The sequence below is a fragment of the Scyliorhinus torazame genome, chromosome 6 (assembly GCF_047496885.1).
Source record: "Scyliorhinus torazame isolate Kashiwa2021f chromosome 6, sScyTor2.1, whole genome shotgun sequence".
Classification (NCBI taxonomy): Eukaryota; Metazoa; Chordata; class Chondrichthyes; order Carcharhiniformes; family Scyliorhinidae; genus Scyliorhinus; species Scyliorhinus torazame.
The window spans coordinates 184,853,536-184,875,032 of NC_092712.1; the positions used below are offsets into that span (position 1 = coordinate 184,853,536).

Here is a 21,497-nt window from a genome sequence, read left to right on the forward strand (position 1 = left end):
TTTGTCTGATTTTAAACTTCCTTCTCAATGTTATTTTAAAATGAAATGTTTTGTCTATAACTTATCCTTGGAGACTTTGAGACATTTAACTACAGCTCGTTATTCCATTAGAAGTAGTTATACTGATCTGAAGCCAATTGTTATTCATTCTTCAAATTTCTTGAGCAGTTGTTAGCAAGCAAGTCTACAGGCGTAATTTTGCCACCGTGTTCTGCCGGGCACTGATCTCGTTGCCCAAAGCCGGCTTCGTGCCAGGCACTAAACCGCACGTGAGTTACTCTGATTCGATCTGGGTCACGATCCAGATAATCATATTTAAATGATACATTAGGCTCATGTAAATATGCACGGCCGGGTTAAGTCCGCAATCTCCTGGCTTCCGGCAGTCACCACGCCTGGGTGTTGGGGGGGGGGGGGGGGGGGGTTCGCAGAGGCCATTTGAGCCCTCCTCGGGTAGTCTGAGACAAGGCGGCAGTCTCCTCGTATTTCCACTGGCCCTCAATGATGGGGTGTCCGATTAGTATTGCCAGGGTATCTGGGGCACTCTCCGGGCAGGCTCGCCGGTTGGCATTACCAAGTGTCATGACCTGAGGAGGGCCATGCCCATGAAAGGTGGGGGGGGGGGGTGATGAAGGGGACTTTGAAGAGTTGGGGTAGAGGGGAGTATGCAGGGGTATCGTGAAGGGAGAGGCCCTAAAGGTGGGGGATCTTCATTGACCCCATAATGGGGTGTGCTCACTTGGGAAGGGGGTGATGGCCATGTCCGTGGATGGCGTTATCCGTGGGGGACCCTCAAACGCACTTGGAGATCGGTGCACGGTTTCAAAATGGCATCCGATCTGAGGAGCGGTCTGGCTGGTGAGTTTATTCCCCACTGCAGAGAAAAAGTTTGAAGTGTGGACTAGAAACTCCTCGAGCTCCCAAAAAATGACTTGAGTGTGGGTGAATCCAGGTCTGGATCTCATCCAAAAAGCCATTGGGAAACACCCTGCCAAACCCCCCTAAAATAACATTTATTCTATGTATCAGTTTAAATATGTTATTAAATACATGGTTATGACATTTAATATTAATTACATGTGAAGTGTGTTAAATGAAGAGGAATTAGTGGTAGCGTGTGTTGGAACATTGACCTTGAAATTGAGTTCACCATGATTTTTGCACAGCTTTAAAAGAAGCAGTATTTCTTTTTCCTCATCCATAATTTGAGAAGGTCTGTAAGCATTTAGAAATTGTTTAACTGATCAAGGACAATCAGCACAGATCTGTAAAAGGGCAGGTTGTATTTGACAATTTTTCAAAAAATAGCCAATTGGATCGATGAAGCGACTGCAGTGTGTATAAGATCATCTGAAACTGCATCATAAGATGTCTTGAAGCTTGTTAGAAAAGTGCAAGAGAAAATAGTCTGATGGAAATATTGAAAGATAGTCAGATAGAAAATTGGTTGGCAGGAAGTAAACGAGGTGGGATGAATGGCACAAATGGGTCGTTTTCTGATTGCTGGGATTTAACCAATCGTCTGCCACAGGGATCAGTAGTGGGTCTTCAAGTTTTTACAACCTTTATAAATGACTTGGATGAAGGGACAGATGGTATGGTTGCAAATTTTCTGACAGTACGCACAAAGGTAGATAGGAAAAGTTGTGAAGAGGACGTAAGGAGGCTACAAAGTGACATTGGTTAAGTGAGTGGGCAAAGATCTGGCAAATAGACTATAACGTGGGAAAATATGAAGTGGTCCATTTTGGCAGGAACAATAAAAAAAGAAGCCTATTATCTAAATGGCGAGCGATTGCAGAGCTCTGAGATTCAGAGGGATCTAGGTGTTCCAGTGCATCAATCACAGAAGGTTGGTATGCAGGCACAGTAAATAATTTGGCATATTGGGGAGTTTATTATCGGGACATTGAGGAGCAAATATCTAAAGAGATTATAGATAGCTGCCAGAAAAATAGGGTGGTAATAGTTGGGGACTTTAACTTTCCCAGCATTAACTGGGACAGTCATAGCACTAGGGGTTTGGATGGAGAGAAATTTGTTGAGTGTATTCAGGAAGAATTCCTCATTCAATATGTGGATGACTCTTGGAGAATAAAGAAGGGCAGGTGATGGAAGTGAGGGATCACTTTGGGACCAATGACCATAATTCCATTAATTTTAAGATAGCTATGGATAATGATAGTTCGGGCCCAAAAGTTAAAATTCTAAATTGGGGCAAGGCCAATTTCGAGGTTATTAGGCGGGAACTTTCAAAAGTTGATTGGGGGTGCCTATTTGCAGGCAAGGGGACAGCTGGTAAGTGCGAGTCTTTCAAAAAGATATTAACAAGGATTCATTGTGAGCTGTTAGCCTTACTTCTGTAGTGGGTAAATTGTTAGAAGGTATTCTGATGGACATGATCTACAGGCATTTAGACAGGCAAGGGCTAATTAGAGAAAGTCAGCATGGCTTTGAAAGGGGAAAATCATGTCTCACAAATTTGATTGAGTTTATTGAAGGGGTAACCAAGAAGGTAGATGAGGGCAGTGCAATCGACGTTGCCTACATAGACTTTAGCAAGGCCTTTGACAAGGTACCGCATGGTAGATTGTTGCAAAAGGTTAAATCACACGGAATCCCGGGCAAGGTAGCCAATAGGATACAAAACTGGTTTGGCAACTGAAGCCAAAGGGTGGTTATGGAGGGTTGTTTTTCAAACTGGAGGCCTGTGACCAGCAGTGTGCCTCAGGGATTGGTGCTTGGTCCACTGTTATTTGTTGTATATACAAATGATTTTGATGAGAATGTAGGAGGCATGGTTAGTAAGTTTGCAGATGACACCAAGATTGGTGGCATAGTGGATAGTGAAGAAGGTTATATAAGATTGCAACAGGATCTTGACCAATTGGGCCATTCGGCCCACGAATGGCAGATGTATTTTGGTAGATCACATCAGGGCAGGACCTACTCCGTTATAGTAGGAAGTTGGGAGAGCTACAGAACAAAGAGATCGAGGGATACAGGTTCATAGCTCCTTGAAGGTGGAGTCACAGTTGGACAGGGTGGTGAAGAAGACAGTCGGCATGCTAGGTTTATTGGTCAGAATATTGAATACAGGAGTTGGGATTGAACAAGACATTGGTAAGACCACACATGGAATACTGCATTCAGTTCTGGTCAGCCTATTATAGGCAGGATATTGTTAAACTAGAAAGAGTGCAGAAGAGATTTACGAGGATGCTACCAGGACTTGATGGTCTGAGTTATAAGGAGAGGCTGGATAGACTTTTTTTCCTGAAGCGTAGGAGGTTTAGGGGTGATCTTATAGAGGTCTATAAAATAATGAGGAGCATAGATAACGTAGATAGTCAGCATCTTTTCCCAAAGGTAGAGGAGTCTAGAACTAGAGGGCATAGGTTTAAGGTGAGTGGGGAGAGATACAAAAGAGACCAGAGGTGAATTTTTTTCACACAGAAGGTGGTGAGCATCTGGAACGAGCTGCCAGAGGCAGTGGTAGAGGCGGGTACAATTTTTTCCTTTAAAAAACAGTTACATGGGCAGGGTGGGTATAGAGGGATATGGGCCAAATGTGGGCAAGTGGGACAAGCTTAGTGATAGAAACTGGGTGGCATGGACAAACTGGGCCGAAGAGCCTGTTTCAATGCTGTAAACATCAATGACATCTGTGACGTGTATGGCAAGCTAATAGCATATTATAACTTATTGTGAGGGGAATTGATTATAAAAGTAAGAATGTTATACTTCAGTTGTACAGGCCACTGGTGCGACCACATCTGGAGTATTGTGGACAGTATTGGATTCTTTACTTAGGGACGGTATTAACACAGTTAAGAGAAGGTTTGCTAGACTAATACCAGAAATGGGCAGGTTATCTTTTGAGGAATGTTTGGGCACATTAGGCTAGAGTTTAGAATAGTAAGAGGTGCCTTAATTGAAACATTTAAGATCCTGAGGGATCTTGACCATTTGGATATGGAGACGATGCTTGCTCTTGTGGGAGAATCTGGAACTAGGGATCGTTATTTAAAAATAAGGGGTCCTTCATTTAAGATATAGGTGAGGAGAATTTCTTTCTCTGAGGATCATGTGTTTTTGGAACTCTTCCTCAAAAGTTAGTTGAAGCAGAACCGTGTGGTGGAATATTCACAAAATTGCTCGAGATGCTGCAATAGGCGAGAAAACCTGTGTGGTCTTCCCTGTCGGTTTCATGGTTGGTAGGATTGCTTTGGTTAAGATTAATGTTTTGCCTAGATTGCTGTATCCCTTGCAGATGTTGCCAATCTTGCAATCTGCAGGAGTCTTAAAAGAGATTAATGGAGTGATTAATTTGTTTATTTGGAATAAGACAAAGCCTTGCCTAAAGTTCGCCAAGCTGCAGCTCCCAGGTTCCAAGGGGAGTCTGGGTGTTCCAAATATTAGATTGTACCAATTAGTCTCTCATCAGAAGTTTATATGGGATTGGGTTAGAAAGGACCCTACCTCCATTTGGCTTGATAGTCGGTCTACCATTATTTTCATAGAATTTACAATGCAGAAGGAGGCCATTCGGCCCATCAAGTCTACACTGGCTCCTGAAAGAGCACCCTACCTAAGCCCAGACCTCTACCCTAGCCCCGTAACTCACCAACTTTTGGACTTGATGGGGCAATTTAGAGTGACCAATCCACCTAACCACATCTTTTGGACAGTGAGAGGAAACCGGAGCGCCCGGAGGTAACCCGCGCAGACACTGGGAGAACGTGCAGACTCCGCACAGACAGTGATCCAAGCTGGGAATCGAACCCAGTCCCTGCCGCTGTGAAGCAACAGTGCTAGCCACTGTGCTACCGTGCTGCCCTACAATTTTATGGGGACTTTAGGTTAGGTTCTGCAAGGTGTGAAAATCCTATTATTATTAATACTCTTAGAGCATGGAGAATGAACTGTCAACTAGAAGGAGGATCTAAACTGACTCTTGCTCTTTCTCCCATCCAGGGCAGCCCAGACTTCCCACCAAGTCTATAGACCATGGATTTGATACTTGGAGAAATAGAGGCATTTGTAAGATGGGAGATATGTTCAGTAATGCTTCCTTGTCATCCTTTGAGCAGCTATGCCAACAATTTGACATTCGGAGAAACTTTAAAAAAAAAAAGTATATATAAATCAAAGACCGATATATAAATCCCGATAAAATAAGCCTGCATCTTAACTCCTGTATTTCCCCGGTGGAAAAAAAATCCTGATTTCTGTGGAACCTAAACAGTTGGAGAGCAAGTTTTATGATGTCTTGTGTTCTAGATCCTGCATTGTCTGACTTACTCTTGCAAGGTTTCCTGTGAGATTTCTCATTAGTCATATTGTTAGTCTTGATTTTGCTATACATAAAGGTGTCCGCCAGCCTGAGACATTATCCTATCATATTTATATGGCCTTATCCTCTTTCCCCCTCCCCATTTTCTGAATAATCCGGTATTAAATCTGGAGGTATTACTAGTTCTTAACATTCATTTTTCTGAAGTGACCCTGCCTTGTTTGTTCTTACATTGCGTTTATTTTTGTAATTTACAACACAGAGGCGGTCATTCTGCCCATTGTATCTGCACCGTCTCCCAAAAGAGCAACGTAGCTAGTCCCATTCCCCAGCCCCAACTCCGTAGACCTCGAATTACATCACTGTCAAATATATATATATATCTAGCTCTCTTTTGAAACCTCCTATGGAATCCACCTCCACCACTCTCCCAGGCAGTGCATTCCAAACCGCAACAATTCTCTGAGTAAAGTAGTTTCTCCTTGTTTTGTTATGCACTTGTCGTAGCATAAGCTGCTTCCTTGATGTGCACTCTGACAAAGGAAGGTTCAGACTTGGAGATAGCTTTAACACGTTTATTAAACTATTAACAATTCTCCTACTTGGAATCGATGCTACTGTTAATCCTGCTATAGCTACCCAGACTGACGAACCAGTCTGTTACAATCCACGTGGTGGGTGTGATGTTCAATCAACCGTGTGTCTGTACTCACTGAGTGTCTCCACTGGAAAGAGACTGAACATGTGTGATGTGTCCTTTTATATGGGTTGGTGTAATGCCCTCCTGTGGTAGTGTCACCTCTGTGTGTATCGTGACTGCCCATTGGTCGGGTCCTATCTTACTGACCTATTGGTTGACTGTCTGCGTGGCAAGTCTCTGGTGTTCCCTCTATTAATCCTTTGTGTTGTGTACTTACAGTGATGTATATCGCCACACTCCTCATCTCACTCCTCGCTCTCTTGCTGACCATCTTGAAATTGTGACCTTCTAGTCACTGACATACCAACTAGTGGAAACAGTGAATCCTTCTGTAACCTTTAAAAATTGTTCAGAATTTTGAACATCTCAATAAGGTTGCCTCTTAATCTTCTCTGCTCCAAGGAACAAGCCCAATTTCTCCAATCTTTTCTTGTGTCTAAAATTCCACGGGTGGGATTCTCCGACCTTCCGTGCCAGAATCACGCCTGGCGCGGGGGCGGAGAATAGCCGTTCACGCTGGAAATCCGGCGCGATGGTGCTTAAGCGATTCTCCACGGAACCGCCAGTCACACGCGCACGGTCGCCGCGGGGCCGGTCAGGGGCTGTTGGAACAGGCCCCCCGCTAAGACTCTCTGTGGTTTACATCTGGTACCACAAGGCGGGAGCTGGGACCCGCGGTCGCGGTGGGAGTCGAGGGGAATCTGACTCCAGGGGCGGGACCTCAGCGGTGACCAGGCCCGCGATCGGGGGCCACCGATCGGCAGGCCATCGTGATCTGGGGGGGACCGACTTTACTCCGCGTGGGCCCGCTGTGTGGCTCCGCCATGTCGGCGGCGCGGGTGCATGTGTGGCCGCGCAGTCTGGACAGCAGGGCCCCGCCGGCAGACAGAGCTTGCGGGACGCACACCTGGGCTCTGCTAGCCCCCTGGAAAACGGAGAATCGCCCTGGATTTACGAGGAAAAAGTCCGGAGTGATTCTCGCCCGTTTTCCGGTGGGGACTTAGTCCCCAAAAGGGAGAGTCCTACCCCACATTCCTGGTATCATTCCAGTAAATCTCCTCTGCACTTTCTCCAGTGCTTTAACATCCTTCCTTAAGTAAGGTGCCCAGAAGTGAATACAATAGTCCAAATGTGGTCTGACCAATAATTTATAGCGGTGTAGCATCACTTCCTTGCTTTTATACTCTTGTGCGTCTATTTATAAATTCAAGGATACTATCTGCATTCTTGTTTCAACTTGCCTGGCCACCTTCTTGGAATTATGCACTTGAACTCCAACGTCCTTCTGCTCTGGTACTCCCCTCAGTGTTGCACCATTAAACCTATATTGTCTCCCCATGTTTCTTCTACCAAATGCATTACCTCACATTTCGCTGCAAGTTCATCTGCCAGGTGTCTGCCCGTTTTGCCAACTTGTCAATGTCCCTCTGAAGTCGCTCCGCGTCATCCTCACAATTCACTATTCTGCCTGCAGATTTTGTGGGCGGGGCTCTCCAATCCCGCGGCAAGAGTGTCCACGCCGTCGTAAATGCCATCGCGTTTTACGACGTCGTGAACGGGCCGCTCCCACGACTAATTCTGGCCCCTCCAGGGGGTCAGCATGATGCTGGAGTGGTTTGCGCCACTCCAGCTGCAGATCCCGGCGCGAACTGTGTGGAGTGGAATCTGTGCATGCGCAGTTGCGCCGGTGCCAATGAAGACATGCACAGTGGCACCGGTGCCAATGCGGGCATGTGCAGTGGCCTCCTTCGACGCAACATGGCGAAGGACTACAGGGGCCAGCGCGTAGGAAAGGAGGACCCCCAGCCACAAGGGGCCGGCACGCCGATCGGTGGGCTCCGATCGCGGGCCAGGTCTCATCGAAGGCCCCCCTCAGGGTCGGACCTCCCCCCCCCCCCCCCCCCCCCTTCCCCCCCAAAAGCTGCCACCCGAACCTTACACGCCGAGGTCCCGCTGGCCCAGAGCAGGTTAGAACGGCGCCGGCGGGACTCGGCTCTTTTCTTACGGCCGCTTGGCCCATCCGGGTTGGAAAATCGGTGGGCTGGCCGCGTAGAACGGCCCGCGACCGGCGCCGCGCCAACCACGCCGGCGCCAATGGCGCCGATTCTCCGCTCAGCGGAGAATAGCGTGCTGGTGTCGGGGCGGCGTGGCGCGATTTGCGGTCGGAGAATTCCGCCCAGAGATTTATTTCCCCAAACCCACTTCTAAATCATTTATATGAATTAGAAAAAGCAAGGGTCCCAACACTGAGCCCTGGGGAACATCACTTTCAGCTCTGTTCTGTCCTGGTACCAGATGTGTGCTGAATTTTTTTTCTGCTGCATTATTTATATCAAAAAAGTCTAAAACTTTATATGTATTTTAAAAACGCTGGTACCATTTTGTTTATACATGTAAAGTAGAAGAGTAAAGGAAGTAATGATTATGTACAAAACATTGTTCGGTTACAGAGAATTGTACACCACACTGAATTGTGGAACAAGCAATAAAATCATAAGAGATGGTGCAGTATAGATTTTCCAAGAGGATGTGGAAGTGGGAAGATTGGTCAAGAAGTGACTCCCGAGATACTGGAACTATTTCCAATGCAGCAGCTTAAGCTCAGGTTTAATACAAAGAAATTCTGAAGAGTTTTATTTGTGACTTGGAAAATTATGGGCAGGATTCTTTGGGTACGCCCACCCGGTGACCAGAAATTCCCGCCCGCGGTCAACGGACATTTATATGGTCCCCGTCCCTTCTGTGGCGATCTTGAGGTGGGCGTGGCTGCAAAATCTAGCCCCAATGTTTTTTTAATTGGGAGCCAGACAAGAGATCATCAAATTCAAATCATTGTTCAGAGGGATGAGGGGGCGCAGAAAAAAACAAATATTTAGAGGGCTATTAGTGTACAGAATGCTTTGTCACAGGAAGCGTTTGAGGCAAAGATTTGATTTGTTGCTTTATTTTGAGGGGAAATTGGAAAAATATTTGTACCCAAAGGATTGCAGGAAAATGGGATTAGCTTTTGATTGTTGGGAGCAATGATCGAAAGTACTCCCCTTTACTGTAAACTTTTATGATTGTGAGAACAAAATTATCATCTGAAGTTGGCTCTCTGTAATTCTAAACGTATGCTTTTCTTTTTACAGCTGGTGAGTCTGTTGCTGATTGGAATTGCAGCATGGGGTAAAACCTTTGGACTCGTCACAAGCTTCTCTGTTGTCGCAGGAGTAATTGGTGTGGGAATCTTTCTTTTCTTTATTGCTTTGATTGGACTATTGGGAGCCATTAAGCATCACCAAGTGTTGCTATTTTTTGTATCCTTTAACAGAAAATAATTAATATTTATTCTGATCATTGAGACAGTTCAAAAAATGGGTTTTAATGATGCATGGAAGAGAACTGGAGTAAGTACAAAATAGAAATATACACAGTAAAATGCGCCATTCATTTTTATTTAATTCTGTTATGATTGGGTGCAAAACATGACTGTGAAACCATGAGGCAACATTGATTTGTTGGGTGATTGGGTGGTGTAGTGGGTTAGGTGCTGGTCTTTCGCCTTTGGGACCCGTGTTCATGTTGCTAACTGAGTTAAATAGGATGAAAGTCTATTGGGTTTAAGATTCTTTCACAAGTTAAATTTACATAGTTTCAATCCTGTTTCTAGTGGTGATGTGTCCACAGCTTTAAAAAACATCTCCAAATTAGTCATCTTATTCATAAATCGCAGAATGACTGATGTGAAAATGAACCAATCTCAGACGTGCAACCATGATTTGAACCAGTGTGGTAAGGCTGAGACATACTGGAATTGGATTAAACATCGGTACAAAAAAAGCCATTATATCCTGAGATTACCCATGAACAATAGCATCAAGGTCTTCCTGTACATGTTAAAGTGGACATCTCAAATCCATTGAAAATGCCATATAATCCATAGGGGCTAATTTCCCAGGGGTATACTTGCAGTGCCTATTCCTTGCCCAGCGTACAGCAACTGACCATTGTGTAATCAGAGCCTGACTTTTGAAAGTTCTAAGCAGATTTTCTGAATAATTCTGGCACATGCTGTGCGTATTCCCGAGTAGTGTTTAATCTTGAATAATGGATTCAAAGCTAATTGACTGTCCTATACACATTCAACAGATCTACTTGTACACATGGTTAGAAGCAAAATACTGCAGTTGGTAGAGATCTGAAATATTTGTGCAGTTTGAGCTTAGCTCCACTCCTCAAGCTTCCACTTTGAGCCATCCTACTAAATGGTGTCCATCAAGACTGCAGCTACTTATTTGTTTCAACCTAATTTGAGTGTTGAAACCAGAGTAAAACAATAAGGTACCAAACCAAATGTAAACAGTTTTGCAACTAATCCTTATGACTGGTTATGTGTCAATATATCGTGAGTCATGCTGCTGTATTGCAGTGTCTGCTCTGTTATTATATGAAAGAGAATAACATGTAACGATGGTAGGTGTCCTGATGGTGACAGTCCTTTGACCACAACGTCCACATTCCTTTTGGACCTAAAATTTAGCAGTTGACCTTGGACTGGTGCCTTTAAGTGCTTCCTCTGCCCACATTTCTACATCATGTTCCAGTAATCAAATACAAAATATCTATATTGGAATAAAATTTGGTAGAGCATTGTCCAGTCCAGACCAGTTGATGCGCCACCCGTAAACACCTGAATAGACAATGGGGAGGTTGGTTCCACCAGCAATGATCTTAGTGGGTCTTGATTCCAAAGAATTTTGTGCGGCATTAGAAGCACATATAGGTTCTACCTACTTAAAAGGCCAAACTGCTGAAAGGCAAACCATGTAAGAGAGCGGAAAGGTTGTCAGAGTGCTTTGCATTCTGCCTCAGTGAAGTTGTACAAAGTTGATGTATAATTCTGCAGTTGCATAATGAAGTAGGCAAATTGGAGCAGTCTTGCCCAACCTCCTGTGTTAGGTAAACATTTTGAATTTGCTCACGTGATCAATTTAATTACTTCATTCTGTTCCCTATCTAAACAACTCATGTTGCCCAGAGGCACCTGCTACTCTGCTCCACAGAAAACAACTTTTCCCTCGATCTTGTTTCAAGTCACTCAGAATGCTAAAACTTCCGAGATCTTCAAATGCTTTCTGTTATATGTGTGCATCAGCCCTTTAAGAGCTGCTGACTTATTGGAGGCCTTCTCTCTCTCCCCCCCCCCCCCCCCCCCCCCCCCACACACACACAGTGCACTTTTGACACTTGGCTCAGTATGTGTGGGGTGCATTCATCCATTATTGTAGCTCGATCAAATGAAAAGTCAAACAGTGGTGAATTAGAAGCTTGGCATTAGTTCGATTTTCTATAGGAAACGCACATTTCCGCATGGCCCAGATATTTATGACTATTTTCTGCAGTAATAAGATTCAGCATTGGAATACTTAAGGCTGGATTCTCTGCTCACAAGATTCTCCATTGCGCCAGCAGCACACCAACGCTTGGGAATTTCCCGCAGTGTGGCTGCCCACAGTGAGAAACCCCATTGGCCGACTGCTGGGGGGGAGCGTGCCACGTCAGAAAGCTGGTGCGACGGGACGGAGAATCCCACACTTAATTCTTGTCACCAGATAATCTTTATTGTCACAAGTAGGCTTACAATAACACTGCAATGAAGTTACTGTGAAAAGCTCCTAGTCACCACATTCCGGCGCCTGTTCGGGTACACTGAGAATTCTGAATGTCCAGTTCACCTAACGAGCACGTCTTTCAGGAATTGTGGGAGGAAACAGGAGCATCCGGAGGAAATCCACGCAGACACAGGGAGAACGTGCAGACTCCACACAGACAGTGATCCAAGCGGGAATCAAACCTGGGACCCTGGAGCTGTGAAACAACAGTGCTAACCACTATAATACCATGCTGCCCACTAACCCTTCTAGCTACTCTGTGCAGCAATATACCATAATATACCGAGTAACTGTTTTCTAATATTGCTCTGTGACTACAATCTACCTACCCACTGATCAAAACAAACCTCTATCAAATGATATGTCGATACAATGCAATAAAAGTAAGACAGGAAGAAGATCCTATGGAGTGTAAACATTAACATAACCTATTTTTAAAAATATATTTTAATTCGCGATATTTTCATCATTTTCACCATACAAAAGAGAATCAGAAACCGAACAACCGCAACAATATATAAAAGAGAACAGTTTCCCCCCCCAACAGTCAATGGGAACCAACTCCCAAAAGTGCATAATTAACAAACCCCAAGAATTGTAGAACCCTTCCTTCACCCCCCGCCTCCCCCTGTCCAGCTCAAACTTCACCTTCGGGGTCAAAAACTCTTCCTTGATTTTGTGAGGTGCGCCCTATGCACAAATTTCAACTGTATCAACCCAGCCTCGCAAACGAGGTTGAGGCATTTACCCACCGCAACACCTCACACTGCAGTCCCTCTTCCGTTGCCTCCCCAGCTCCTCCTCCCACTTCGCCTTATCCTCTCCATAGATATCCTGTCCTCCTCCAGCATCCTCCCATAGATCGCCAAAACAACCACCCTCTCCAGCCCTATCGCTGATAGAACTGCCTCCAGCAAAGAGGAGGCTGGCACTATCGAGAAGGTCGGGAACACCTTCCTTGCAAAATCCTGAGCATGCAGGTACCTAAACCCTTCCCCTTGTGCCAATCCATATTTCTCTCCCAACTCCTCCAGACTCACGAATCATCCATCAAGAAACAAGTCCTTCATTTCCTTGATCCCCTTCTCGCCCCATCTCCGAACCCTTGCATCCACCCTCCCCGGCTCAAACGCATGATTCCCCCTCTTCAAAGTGGCCACCACCGTGGGACTCACCGAGCACTTTCCAGGAGCTATCGGGAGTGGCGCCGTTGCCAGTATCGGGCCTCCCCCCTTCCTTGGTCCCCTGTACCTTCTCCACAATCGCCACTCAATAATAATACAACAAGTTTGGGAGGCCTAACCCTCCCTACCTGTCGCCTCTCTGCAAGACACCACCCTCCTAATCCTGCCCCTCCCTGCCTCCCGGATAAATGAGGAGATCAATTTGTCCACCCCCTGAAGAAGGATTTCAGTAAAACGATTGGCAGGCACTGGAATAAGAACAAAAATCGCGATAATGTTCACTTAAACTGCCTGAATACGGTCCTCCAATGACAGAGAGAGGTTCTCCCACCTTGACAAATGAGCCTCCACCTTCCCCACTAGACCAGCAAAATTTATCTCTTCGGAGGCCACCCCAATCCCGAGCCACCTGTACCTCCAAGTACCTAAAGTGGATTGCCACCAAATGGAATGTCAGCCCTCTCACCCCAGCCCCTACTCCCAGCTGGGGGACCATGATATACTCACTCTTGCCTAAGTTCAATTTATACCTGAGAACGTCTTCAATATTTGAAGCAGCTCAATTATACTCCCCACTGATGTGCTCGGTTCCGAGATGTACAAAAACAGACCATCGGCGTATAAGGATACCCTATGCTCCACCTGACCCCCGTCAATATCTCTTCCACAGTCCCAAGCTCCTTAGCACGATGGCCAAGGGCTCTACAGCCAGTGCAAACAACAGTGGGGGGCATAGGGCACCCCTTTCTCGCACCCTTGTGCAGAGCAATGTGCCCCGAATTTGTACTGTTAGTGCGAGCGCTCCCCATCGGCTCCGTGTGCAACAGATGTACCCACGCCACAAACCGTGACCGATTTCCAAATCCTTCCAATACCGCCATCAAGTAACCCAACTCTACCCGATCAAACGCCTTCTCTGCGTACAGTGCCACCACTACCTCCATCTCCTTACCCTCCGCCGGAGACAAGATCACATTCAGCAATCTCCTCACTGACGAGAACAGCTGCCGTCTCTTCACGAACCCTGTCTGGTCCTCCGCAATCACCTTCAGGAGACATCCCTCCAGCCTTACTGCCAAAACCTTGACCAATATCTTGGCATCTATATTCAAGAGGGATATGGGCCTATACGACCCGCACTCGTATATCCTATTCTGCCAAATGTACTTTTCCTGTGCCGTAAAAGTCTAAGTAATTGGAAGGGTGAAAATTATTCTAAAAATGGAAAGAAATTGTCAGAACAGTGGTGAGGGAAATTGGAGCAATCTTGTGTGTATGCAGTAGTTGGAAAATGGCTTGGGCCTGCACGTGGGTGAGTTAATGGATCCTATATTCAGCCATAGGATGTTAAATGCATCATGGGGAAAAATATCTCACAATGGTCCCTTTGTTTGACTTCACAGAAAGAGTGGTTAGTCTAGTTATGCAGGATGACGCTGCACTAATATCACTTGCTTAGCATGTTGATATCCATGGAAAAGAAAATGTATTATCAGAATTTAAGGCTTTTCACTATTTCCTCCATTTTTAAATAAAGTGCAGATTATTACATTTGTTCACGTATCTAAGTTGACCTGTTTACCTACTTGGAAAGTGTTATGGGTCAGGGTTGAGAGAACCCCAACTTGTATCATGGAGTTCACCTGACCACAACTATTAATAGATTATGGTATGGGGAGTACACGGCCCACTCTTCAGGTATGGTACATCAGAAATGGAACAGTACTTTTTAAAACAAAACAATGTTTATTCTATGAACTCAAGTTAACCTTTTGAAAACAAACAGTGAATATCTTAGCAACCATTAATTCAAAGATAACCCCCAAAGAATACAACACTAAGTAACCTGTATGCTGTCCTTTTACACCCAAAAGACTTAACAATCCTTTAAACAGAAGCACATCAGAGTTTACATTCAATACTGAAAACATTTCTAATTCTGAATTCACCAAATGATTAAGAGAGAGTCCTTCATGGCAGAGAGCTCAACAATACAGCTGCTTTGGCTGACTTCAGCTGCAACACACTGAAAAACGAAACCAAAAAGACAGACACACCCAAGCTTTTCTCAAAGTGAAACTAAAAAGCAGAACCAGAGCTCAGCTCCACCCACACTGACATCACTGCAGTAACATGAGTAGCTAGCCATTTCTTAAAGCGACATTCTCATGACACCTCCCCCTAAGAAAAAAAACCCCATCAACTTTACGATGGTTTCATTTATTACCTTTTCCCCATCCTTTAAGAAATGCACACAGTAAATATACTTTATCGTTTCAAAAAACAACACATGCAAACAGATATAATAATATAGTCCATGTTTTTTCATTCTTCCTCCAACTGAAATTCTTCATGATTGACAGTCTCTTTGAACAAGAAGGTCTGCACAATCCGTCCATTTCTCTACGCCTTGGCATTTTTCTTCAATGTCAGATACTTTAGTTCAATCTGATCACAGAGTCCCTAGTAATTCTCCAACACCGGAGCATTGGTTATCACATCTTTGAGGCAGTCAAATGCCTGTTGAAAGTCCGCTGTCCATTGAAATTTTCGATGTTTCTTAAGCAAGTCCATCAGTGGAGCAATCACGCTACAAAACGTTTGCAAAAATGTTGGATCAAATCCACTCATGCCAAGAAATTGCATTATTTCCCGTCGTCTTGAGGGTATCGGAAACTCCTCAAGGAAAGTGACTTGGGCTTTTCCAAATTCACTTTCGGCTATGTTTATCACAAAACCCGCCTACTGAAGTCGATCGAATAACTCCATCAGATGTTTTAACTGTTCTTTCCATGTCTGGCTGAAAATTACCAGATCGTCGATGTATACCGCACAATTGGGTAATCCTGAAACAACTTTGTTAGTTAACCGTTGAAATGTGGCTGGGGCGTTTTTCATGCCAAATGGCATAACTTTGAATTGGTATATACCATCTGGAGTCACCAAAGCTGAATCGGATAAAGGTACCTGCCAGTAACCTTTAAGTACATCAAATTTGGAAATAAAAGCTGATTGTCCCACTTTCTCAATGCAATCCTCCAAACGTGGGATAGGCTAAGAGTCCGTTCTTGTAACTGCATTAACCTTTCTATAGTCCACACACAACCGTTGGGTACCATCTGGTTTAGGTACCATCACTATGGGTGAGCTCCATTGGCTGCAACCCACTTCAATTATGCCATTTTTCAGCATACTCGCAATCTCTTTGTTAAGCTGTGCCAATTTTAAAGGTTAAGTCTGTATGGATGTTGTTTGACAGGAACAGCATTTCCCACATCATCATGTATAGCCATTTTAGTACATCCCAATTTATCTCTCCAAACTTGCCCATATGATATCAATAACTCTTTCAGGTCAGTCGGTTTTTCCTCTGGAGGGTAACTCAACAATTTATGCCAATTTTTAAGATCATCCTCATTTTCCAATTTAATTTGAGGTATGTCAAATTTACAGTCATCTAGATTTGGTTCGTCACTTTGAGTTAGAATCATTAAAACCTTTTTCTCTCCTTCCCTTTCAAAGTACCTTTTAAGCATATTCACATGACACACTCGGTGATTCTTCCTTCTATCTGGTGTTTTTACCACATAATTCACCTCACTTAATTTCCTTTCAATCTGATAAGGCCCACAAAACATTGCTTTCAAAGGCTCACCTACCACTGGTAACAATACTAAAACATTATCGCCACCGGCAAAACTATGAACTTTGGATTTCTTGTCCGCGACCCGTTTCATCACATTTTGTGCAACTTTCAAATGTTGTCTAACCAATTCACCTGCTCTATTTAATCATTCCCTAAACTTGACACATAATCCAATAATGTAATTTCCGATTTCTCACTCACCAATTTTTCCTTAATGATTTTAAGTGGTCCTCTTACCTCATGACCAAAAATTAGGTCACTAGGACTAAATTTGGTTGACTGATTAGGTGCATCCCTAATTGCAAACAGTACGAATGGAATTCCTTTATCCCAATCCTCTGGATAATCTTGACAATAAGCCCTCAACATTGTCTTTAATGTCTGATACCACCTTTCTAACGCTCCCTGCGATTCTGGATGGTACACAGTTGATTTAAATTGTTTTATTCCTAAGCTATCCATAACTTCTGTGAATAACCTTGAGGTAAAATTTGATCCGATTATATTTCTGTGGGTAGTCCATATCTAGTAAAGAATTTAAGTAACTCCTCCACAATCTTTTTAGCTGTCATGTTACGTACTGGAATGGGCTCTGGAAACCTAGTAGACACATCCATTATAGTCAAAAGATATTGACTATAGGAAGCGGTCCTACGCAATCAATTAGGACCCTTGTAAAAGGTTCCTCAAATGCTGGAATGGGTATTAAGGGTGCTGGTTTTATCACTGCTTGAGGTTTGCCTATCACCTGACATGTGTGACATGATTGACAAAATTTAACTACATCTTTATGTAGTCCAGGCCAATAAAAATGTTTCTGGATTTTAGCTTGAGTTTTCCTTATTCCCAAATTACCTCCCACTGGTACCTCATGCAACTCGCAACACCTCCTTTCTATACCCTACCGGCAATACTACTTGATGAACTTCTGCCCACTTTTCATCCGCCTGCATATGTAAAGGTCTCCATTTTCCCATCAAGATATCACTTTTACGGTAATAACACTCTGGTATCCACTCAGATTCCTCTTCCGTGTATGCTTTCTGATACATCCATTTTATTTCTACATCTTTCTGTTGTAACTCCGCGGATTTTCCTGAACTAAAAATATCCGCCTCATCCTCCACCTGTTCTTGTTCTTTTTCAACCATCTGATCAAAAATCGTTTCTGATAATTGCACTTCAACTTCATCTTCACTCTTTGATTTCTCCTCTTGTCTTAACCTGTGACTTTGCGATCTTCTTACGACACAATCCGGAAAAATCCCAGGATATTCATCCTTCAACACTTCAGTTGTCTGATTTTCCACTGGCTTATCAACCACAGTAGGCATCACTCCCACCTGTGATCCAGCTATATCATTACCCAAGATAAACTGTATTCCTGGACAAGATAGTTTCTCTATTACTCCTACTACCACTTCACCACCCTTCACTGGACTTTCCAACCTTACCTTGTATAATGGAACACTACTCCTTTCACCCTGAATTCCACATATTACCACCTTTTCTGGCAACATTCTTCCCAAACTACATAACTCCTCATCTCTTACCATTTAAAGATTGACTAGCTCCCGTATCTCTTAAAATTGTGACTTCTTTACCTGCTCCTCCTGATACACATGAGTAAACTTTACCCACACAAGTAAATTCTTTAAAGAGATCTGGCACCTTCTTATCAATCACCTCTTGATCAGGCTGTACATTCTTTTGCACCTCCTTCGCTTCACTTGGGCTTTCCTTTATCAGTTTAACAAACCACACTGTCTTATCCTGTTTTACCACATCAGCCTTCCCAGTGCTTTTCTTCAACCACCAACACTGTGACTTTACATGGTCTAGTTTATTACAGTGAAAACATTTGGAACTTTTCATTTCTTTTCCACCCTCCTGGATTTCTTTTTTAATCTCAGGTAGACTCTCCTTATTATCTCCGATCAGATCACCTTTACCTTTACCACTTGAGTATTTCTCATATCCCCAGTTTCTATCCCTCACAGGCTGAAACTGATGTCTGAAAGCAAGCTTTGATTTATGAACTAATTAATAATCATCTGCCATTTCTGCTGCTAATCTTGCAGTTTTAACCCTCTGTTCTTCCACTTGAGTTCTCACTACATCAGGAATTAAATTTTTAAACTCCTCCAAAAGTATAATTTCTCTGAGAGCTTCATACGTTTTGTCTATTTTCAAAGCCCTTATCCACCTATCAAAATTACTCTGTTTGAGTCTTTCAATTTCCATGTATGTTTGACCAAATTCTTTCCTTAAATTTCTAAACCTTTGTCTGTTGGCTTCAGGCACTAGTTCATATGCACCTAAGATGGATTTTTTCACCTCCTCATACGACTCAGATACCTCCTCTGATAGTGATGCAAACACTTCACTAGCCCTACCTACCAGCTTTCTTTGAATCAATAATACCCACATGTCCTGTGGCCATTTCATTTGTTTAGCCAACTTCTCAAATAAATGAAAAAGGCTTCTATCTCCTTCTCGTCAAACCTTGGCAATGCTTGGACATATTTAAATAGATCCCCACCACGCCTTCGACTAAGACGCTCTTTCTCACTATCCTCATCACTATCATCTAACTGTACGTTTCCCTTTATGCATGCCAATTTTAACGGACTGTCATGTTTCATGACCATTTTCTGAAGTTCAAACTCTCTCTCTTTATCTTTTTCCCTGATCTGTATCTCCCTTTCTCTTTCTTTTTCCTCTCTATCTCTTTTGTATTCAAGCTGCTTTAATTCTTTCTCGTGTTCCATTTGTTTAAGTTGTAACTGAATTTGTGCCATTTCCATTGAGTCAAACTGTATCTCAGGCAAATTTAAATGCTGAGCCACCGCCATTATTACCTCATCTTTTCGCGTTTTGTCAGGTAATGTTAACTGCAATGTTTTTGCGAAACCTATGACTAACAGTATATTTTTAGTCTCTGTAAGATACTGCGTGTGACCGTCTCCAACCCTAAAATCTTCTGAGCCTCTGAAAGAGCTATTGTCCACAACGCACACCCTACTTAAACTAAAATACCACACCTGAAAAACAACCACAATATGCTCACCCCTCACTATCTTTAAGTTCACTAAACCAATCTAATAGATAGACTTTTATCCCGGATGAGCCCCCAATTGTTATGGGTCAGGATTTAGAGAACCCCAAAGTGTATCATGGAGTTCACCTGACCCACAACTATTAATGGATTGTGGTATGGGGAGCACACTGCCCACTTTACAGGTGTGGTACAGCAGAAATGGAACAGTACTTTTAAAAACAAAAGAATGTTTATTCTATGAACTCAAGTTAACCTTTTTAAAACAAACCGTGAATATCTTAGCAACCATTAATTCAAAGATAATCCCCAAAGAATACAACACTAAGTAACCTGTATGCTGTCCTTTTACACCCAAAAGACTTAACAATCCTTTAAACAGAAGTACATCAGAGTTTACATTCAATACTGAAAACATTTCTAATTCCGAACTCACCAAATGATTAAGAGATAGTCCTTCATGGCAGAGAGCTCAACAATACAGCTGCTTTGGCTGACTTCAGTGGCAACACGCTCTGACATCACTGCAGTAACATGAGCAGCTAACCATTTCTTAAAGCGACATTCTCATGACAAAAGTTTGACTTTTTTTATTTATTCTTCCAGGAGAAGCCACTTAAGCAAAATAGTAACTCCATTGGAATGACCAAATCTGAACTAATTTTCTCTGAACTTCAAGAAGGCTAACGTGTTGATTTAGCAGAATGACCAAACCCTATCCAGCTGCTTACTTAGGATTATTACCGCTGATTGAAATTCTGATAAGCTAGTAAAATGAACAAAATCCTTAAAATCTCAATTGCCTTTGCATATTTGCAGAACAACTGAGTCCCTCTCAGTCCCTGCTGGCTGAACTACAGATAATTTGGGAAGTTGGCTGAATCAAGGATGCACGTAAACAATAGATGGGATATTTGTGATAGATCAATTTCCAATGTGTGTAAATCAAATGACTCCACTCTGTTCTTGGACTGTTTAGGTATTGAGACGACTAATATGCCATGGCGCTATTTCATAGAATCATAGAATCTCTACAGTGGAGAAGGGGGCCATTTGGCCCATCAAGTCTACACCGATCCTCTGAAAGAGCACCCTGCCCGATCCCCGTAACCCGCCTAACCGTTGGACACCTAGGGGCAATTTAGCATAGCCAAACCACCTAACCTGCACCTCTTTGGATTGTGGGAGGAAACTGGAGCACCCGAAGGAAACCCACGCAGACACGGGGAGAATGTGCAAACTCCAAGGCCTGAATTGAATCCGGGTGCCTAGTGCTGTGAGGCAGCAGTGTTAACCACTGTGCCACCATTGCCGCCTATTTGTGGAATTTGCATTATTTCCACAGTAAGTTGCACAGATGAACAGAATGAGGAAGACTATAAATAATCATTCATATTCGAGATTAAACAGGCACCTGTTAGAAATATAATGAAGTATTGCTTCCAAAATTTAACATTGTATTTATGAACTGTAAATGAAGCTGTCGTTCGGGTAAAATTACATCTTTCCCCTCTCCTGTCTACTGTACTCTTGTTAATGATTGAAGTGCAGGAGAGGAACAACCTGTGATTGGAGGAGCAGCCACTTGAGAATCTTCAATCTCACTTAATCTGTGTTATCGGCATTTTTGATCAATGGTTCTGGGGGCCAAATAGAATATCTTCAGGGGCTGCGATCTGGCCCACAGGCCACAGGTTGGACAAGCCTGAGCTAGTTTTACTCCCCTGCCCTAGCCTCATGACTTTGTCAGTACTTTTTACCTTCAGGTGCTCAGCCAATTCCCTTTTGGAAACCACAATTGAAACTGTTGGGGTATTTCAGACCCTAACCACTCTTGAGAAAAAGGTATTTATTACAAATTTATAGATAAATGACCAAAAATACTTAACATAATGACAAGTTGGCTGATTTTGTTCAGGTCAGATATTTTCTGATGTGGTAGTTGCCTATTAAAATATG

At 43.4% G+C, this 21,497-nt stretch overlaps 1 protein-coding gene across 1 annotated transcript in view; it reads left to right on the top strand.

The window, feature by feature from the left end:
* The window catches only part of tspan13a (tetraspanin 13a), an 80,023-nt gene that overhangs the window by 28,863 nt on the left and 29,663 nt on the right, over positions 1-21,497 (top strand). Inside the window, exon 2 of the mRNA XM_072509173.1 lies at positions 9,128-9,295. Within this exon, the coding sequence (XP_072365274.1) occupies positions 9,128-9,295 (168 nt within the window). The remainder of the gene's footprint in view (positions 1-9,127; positions 9,296-21,497) is intronic.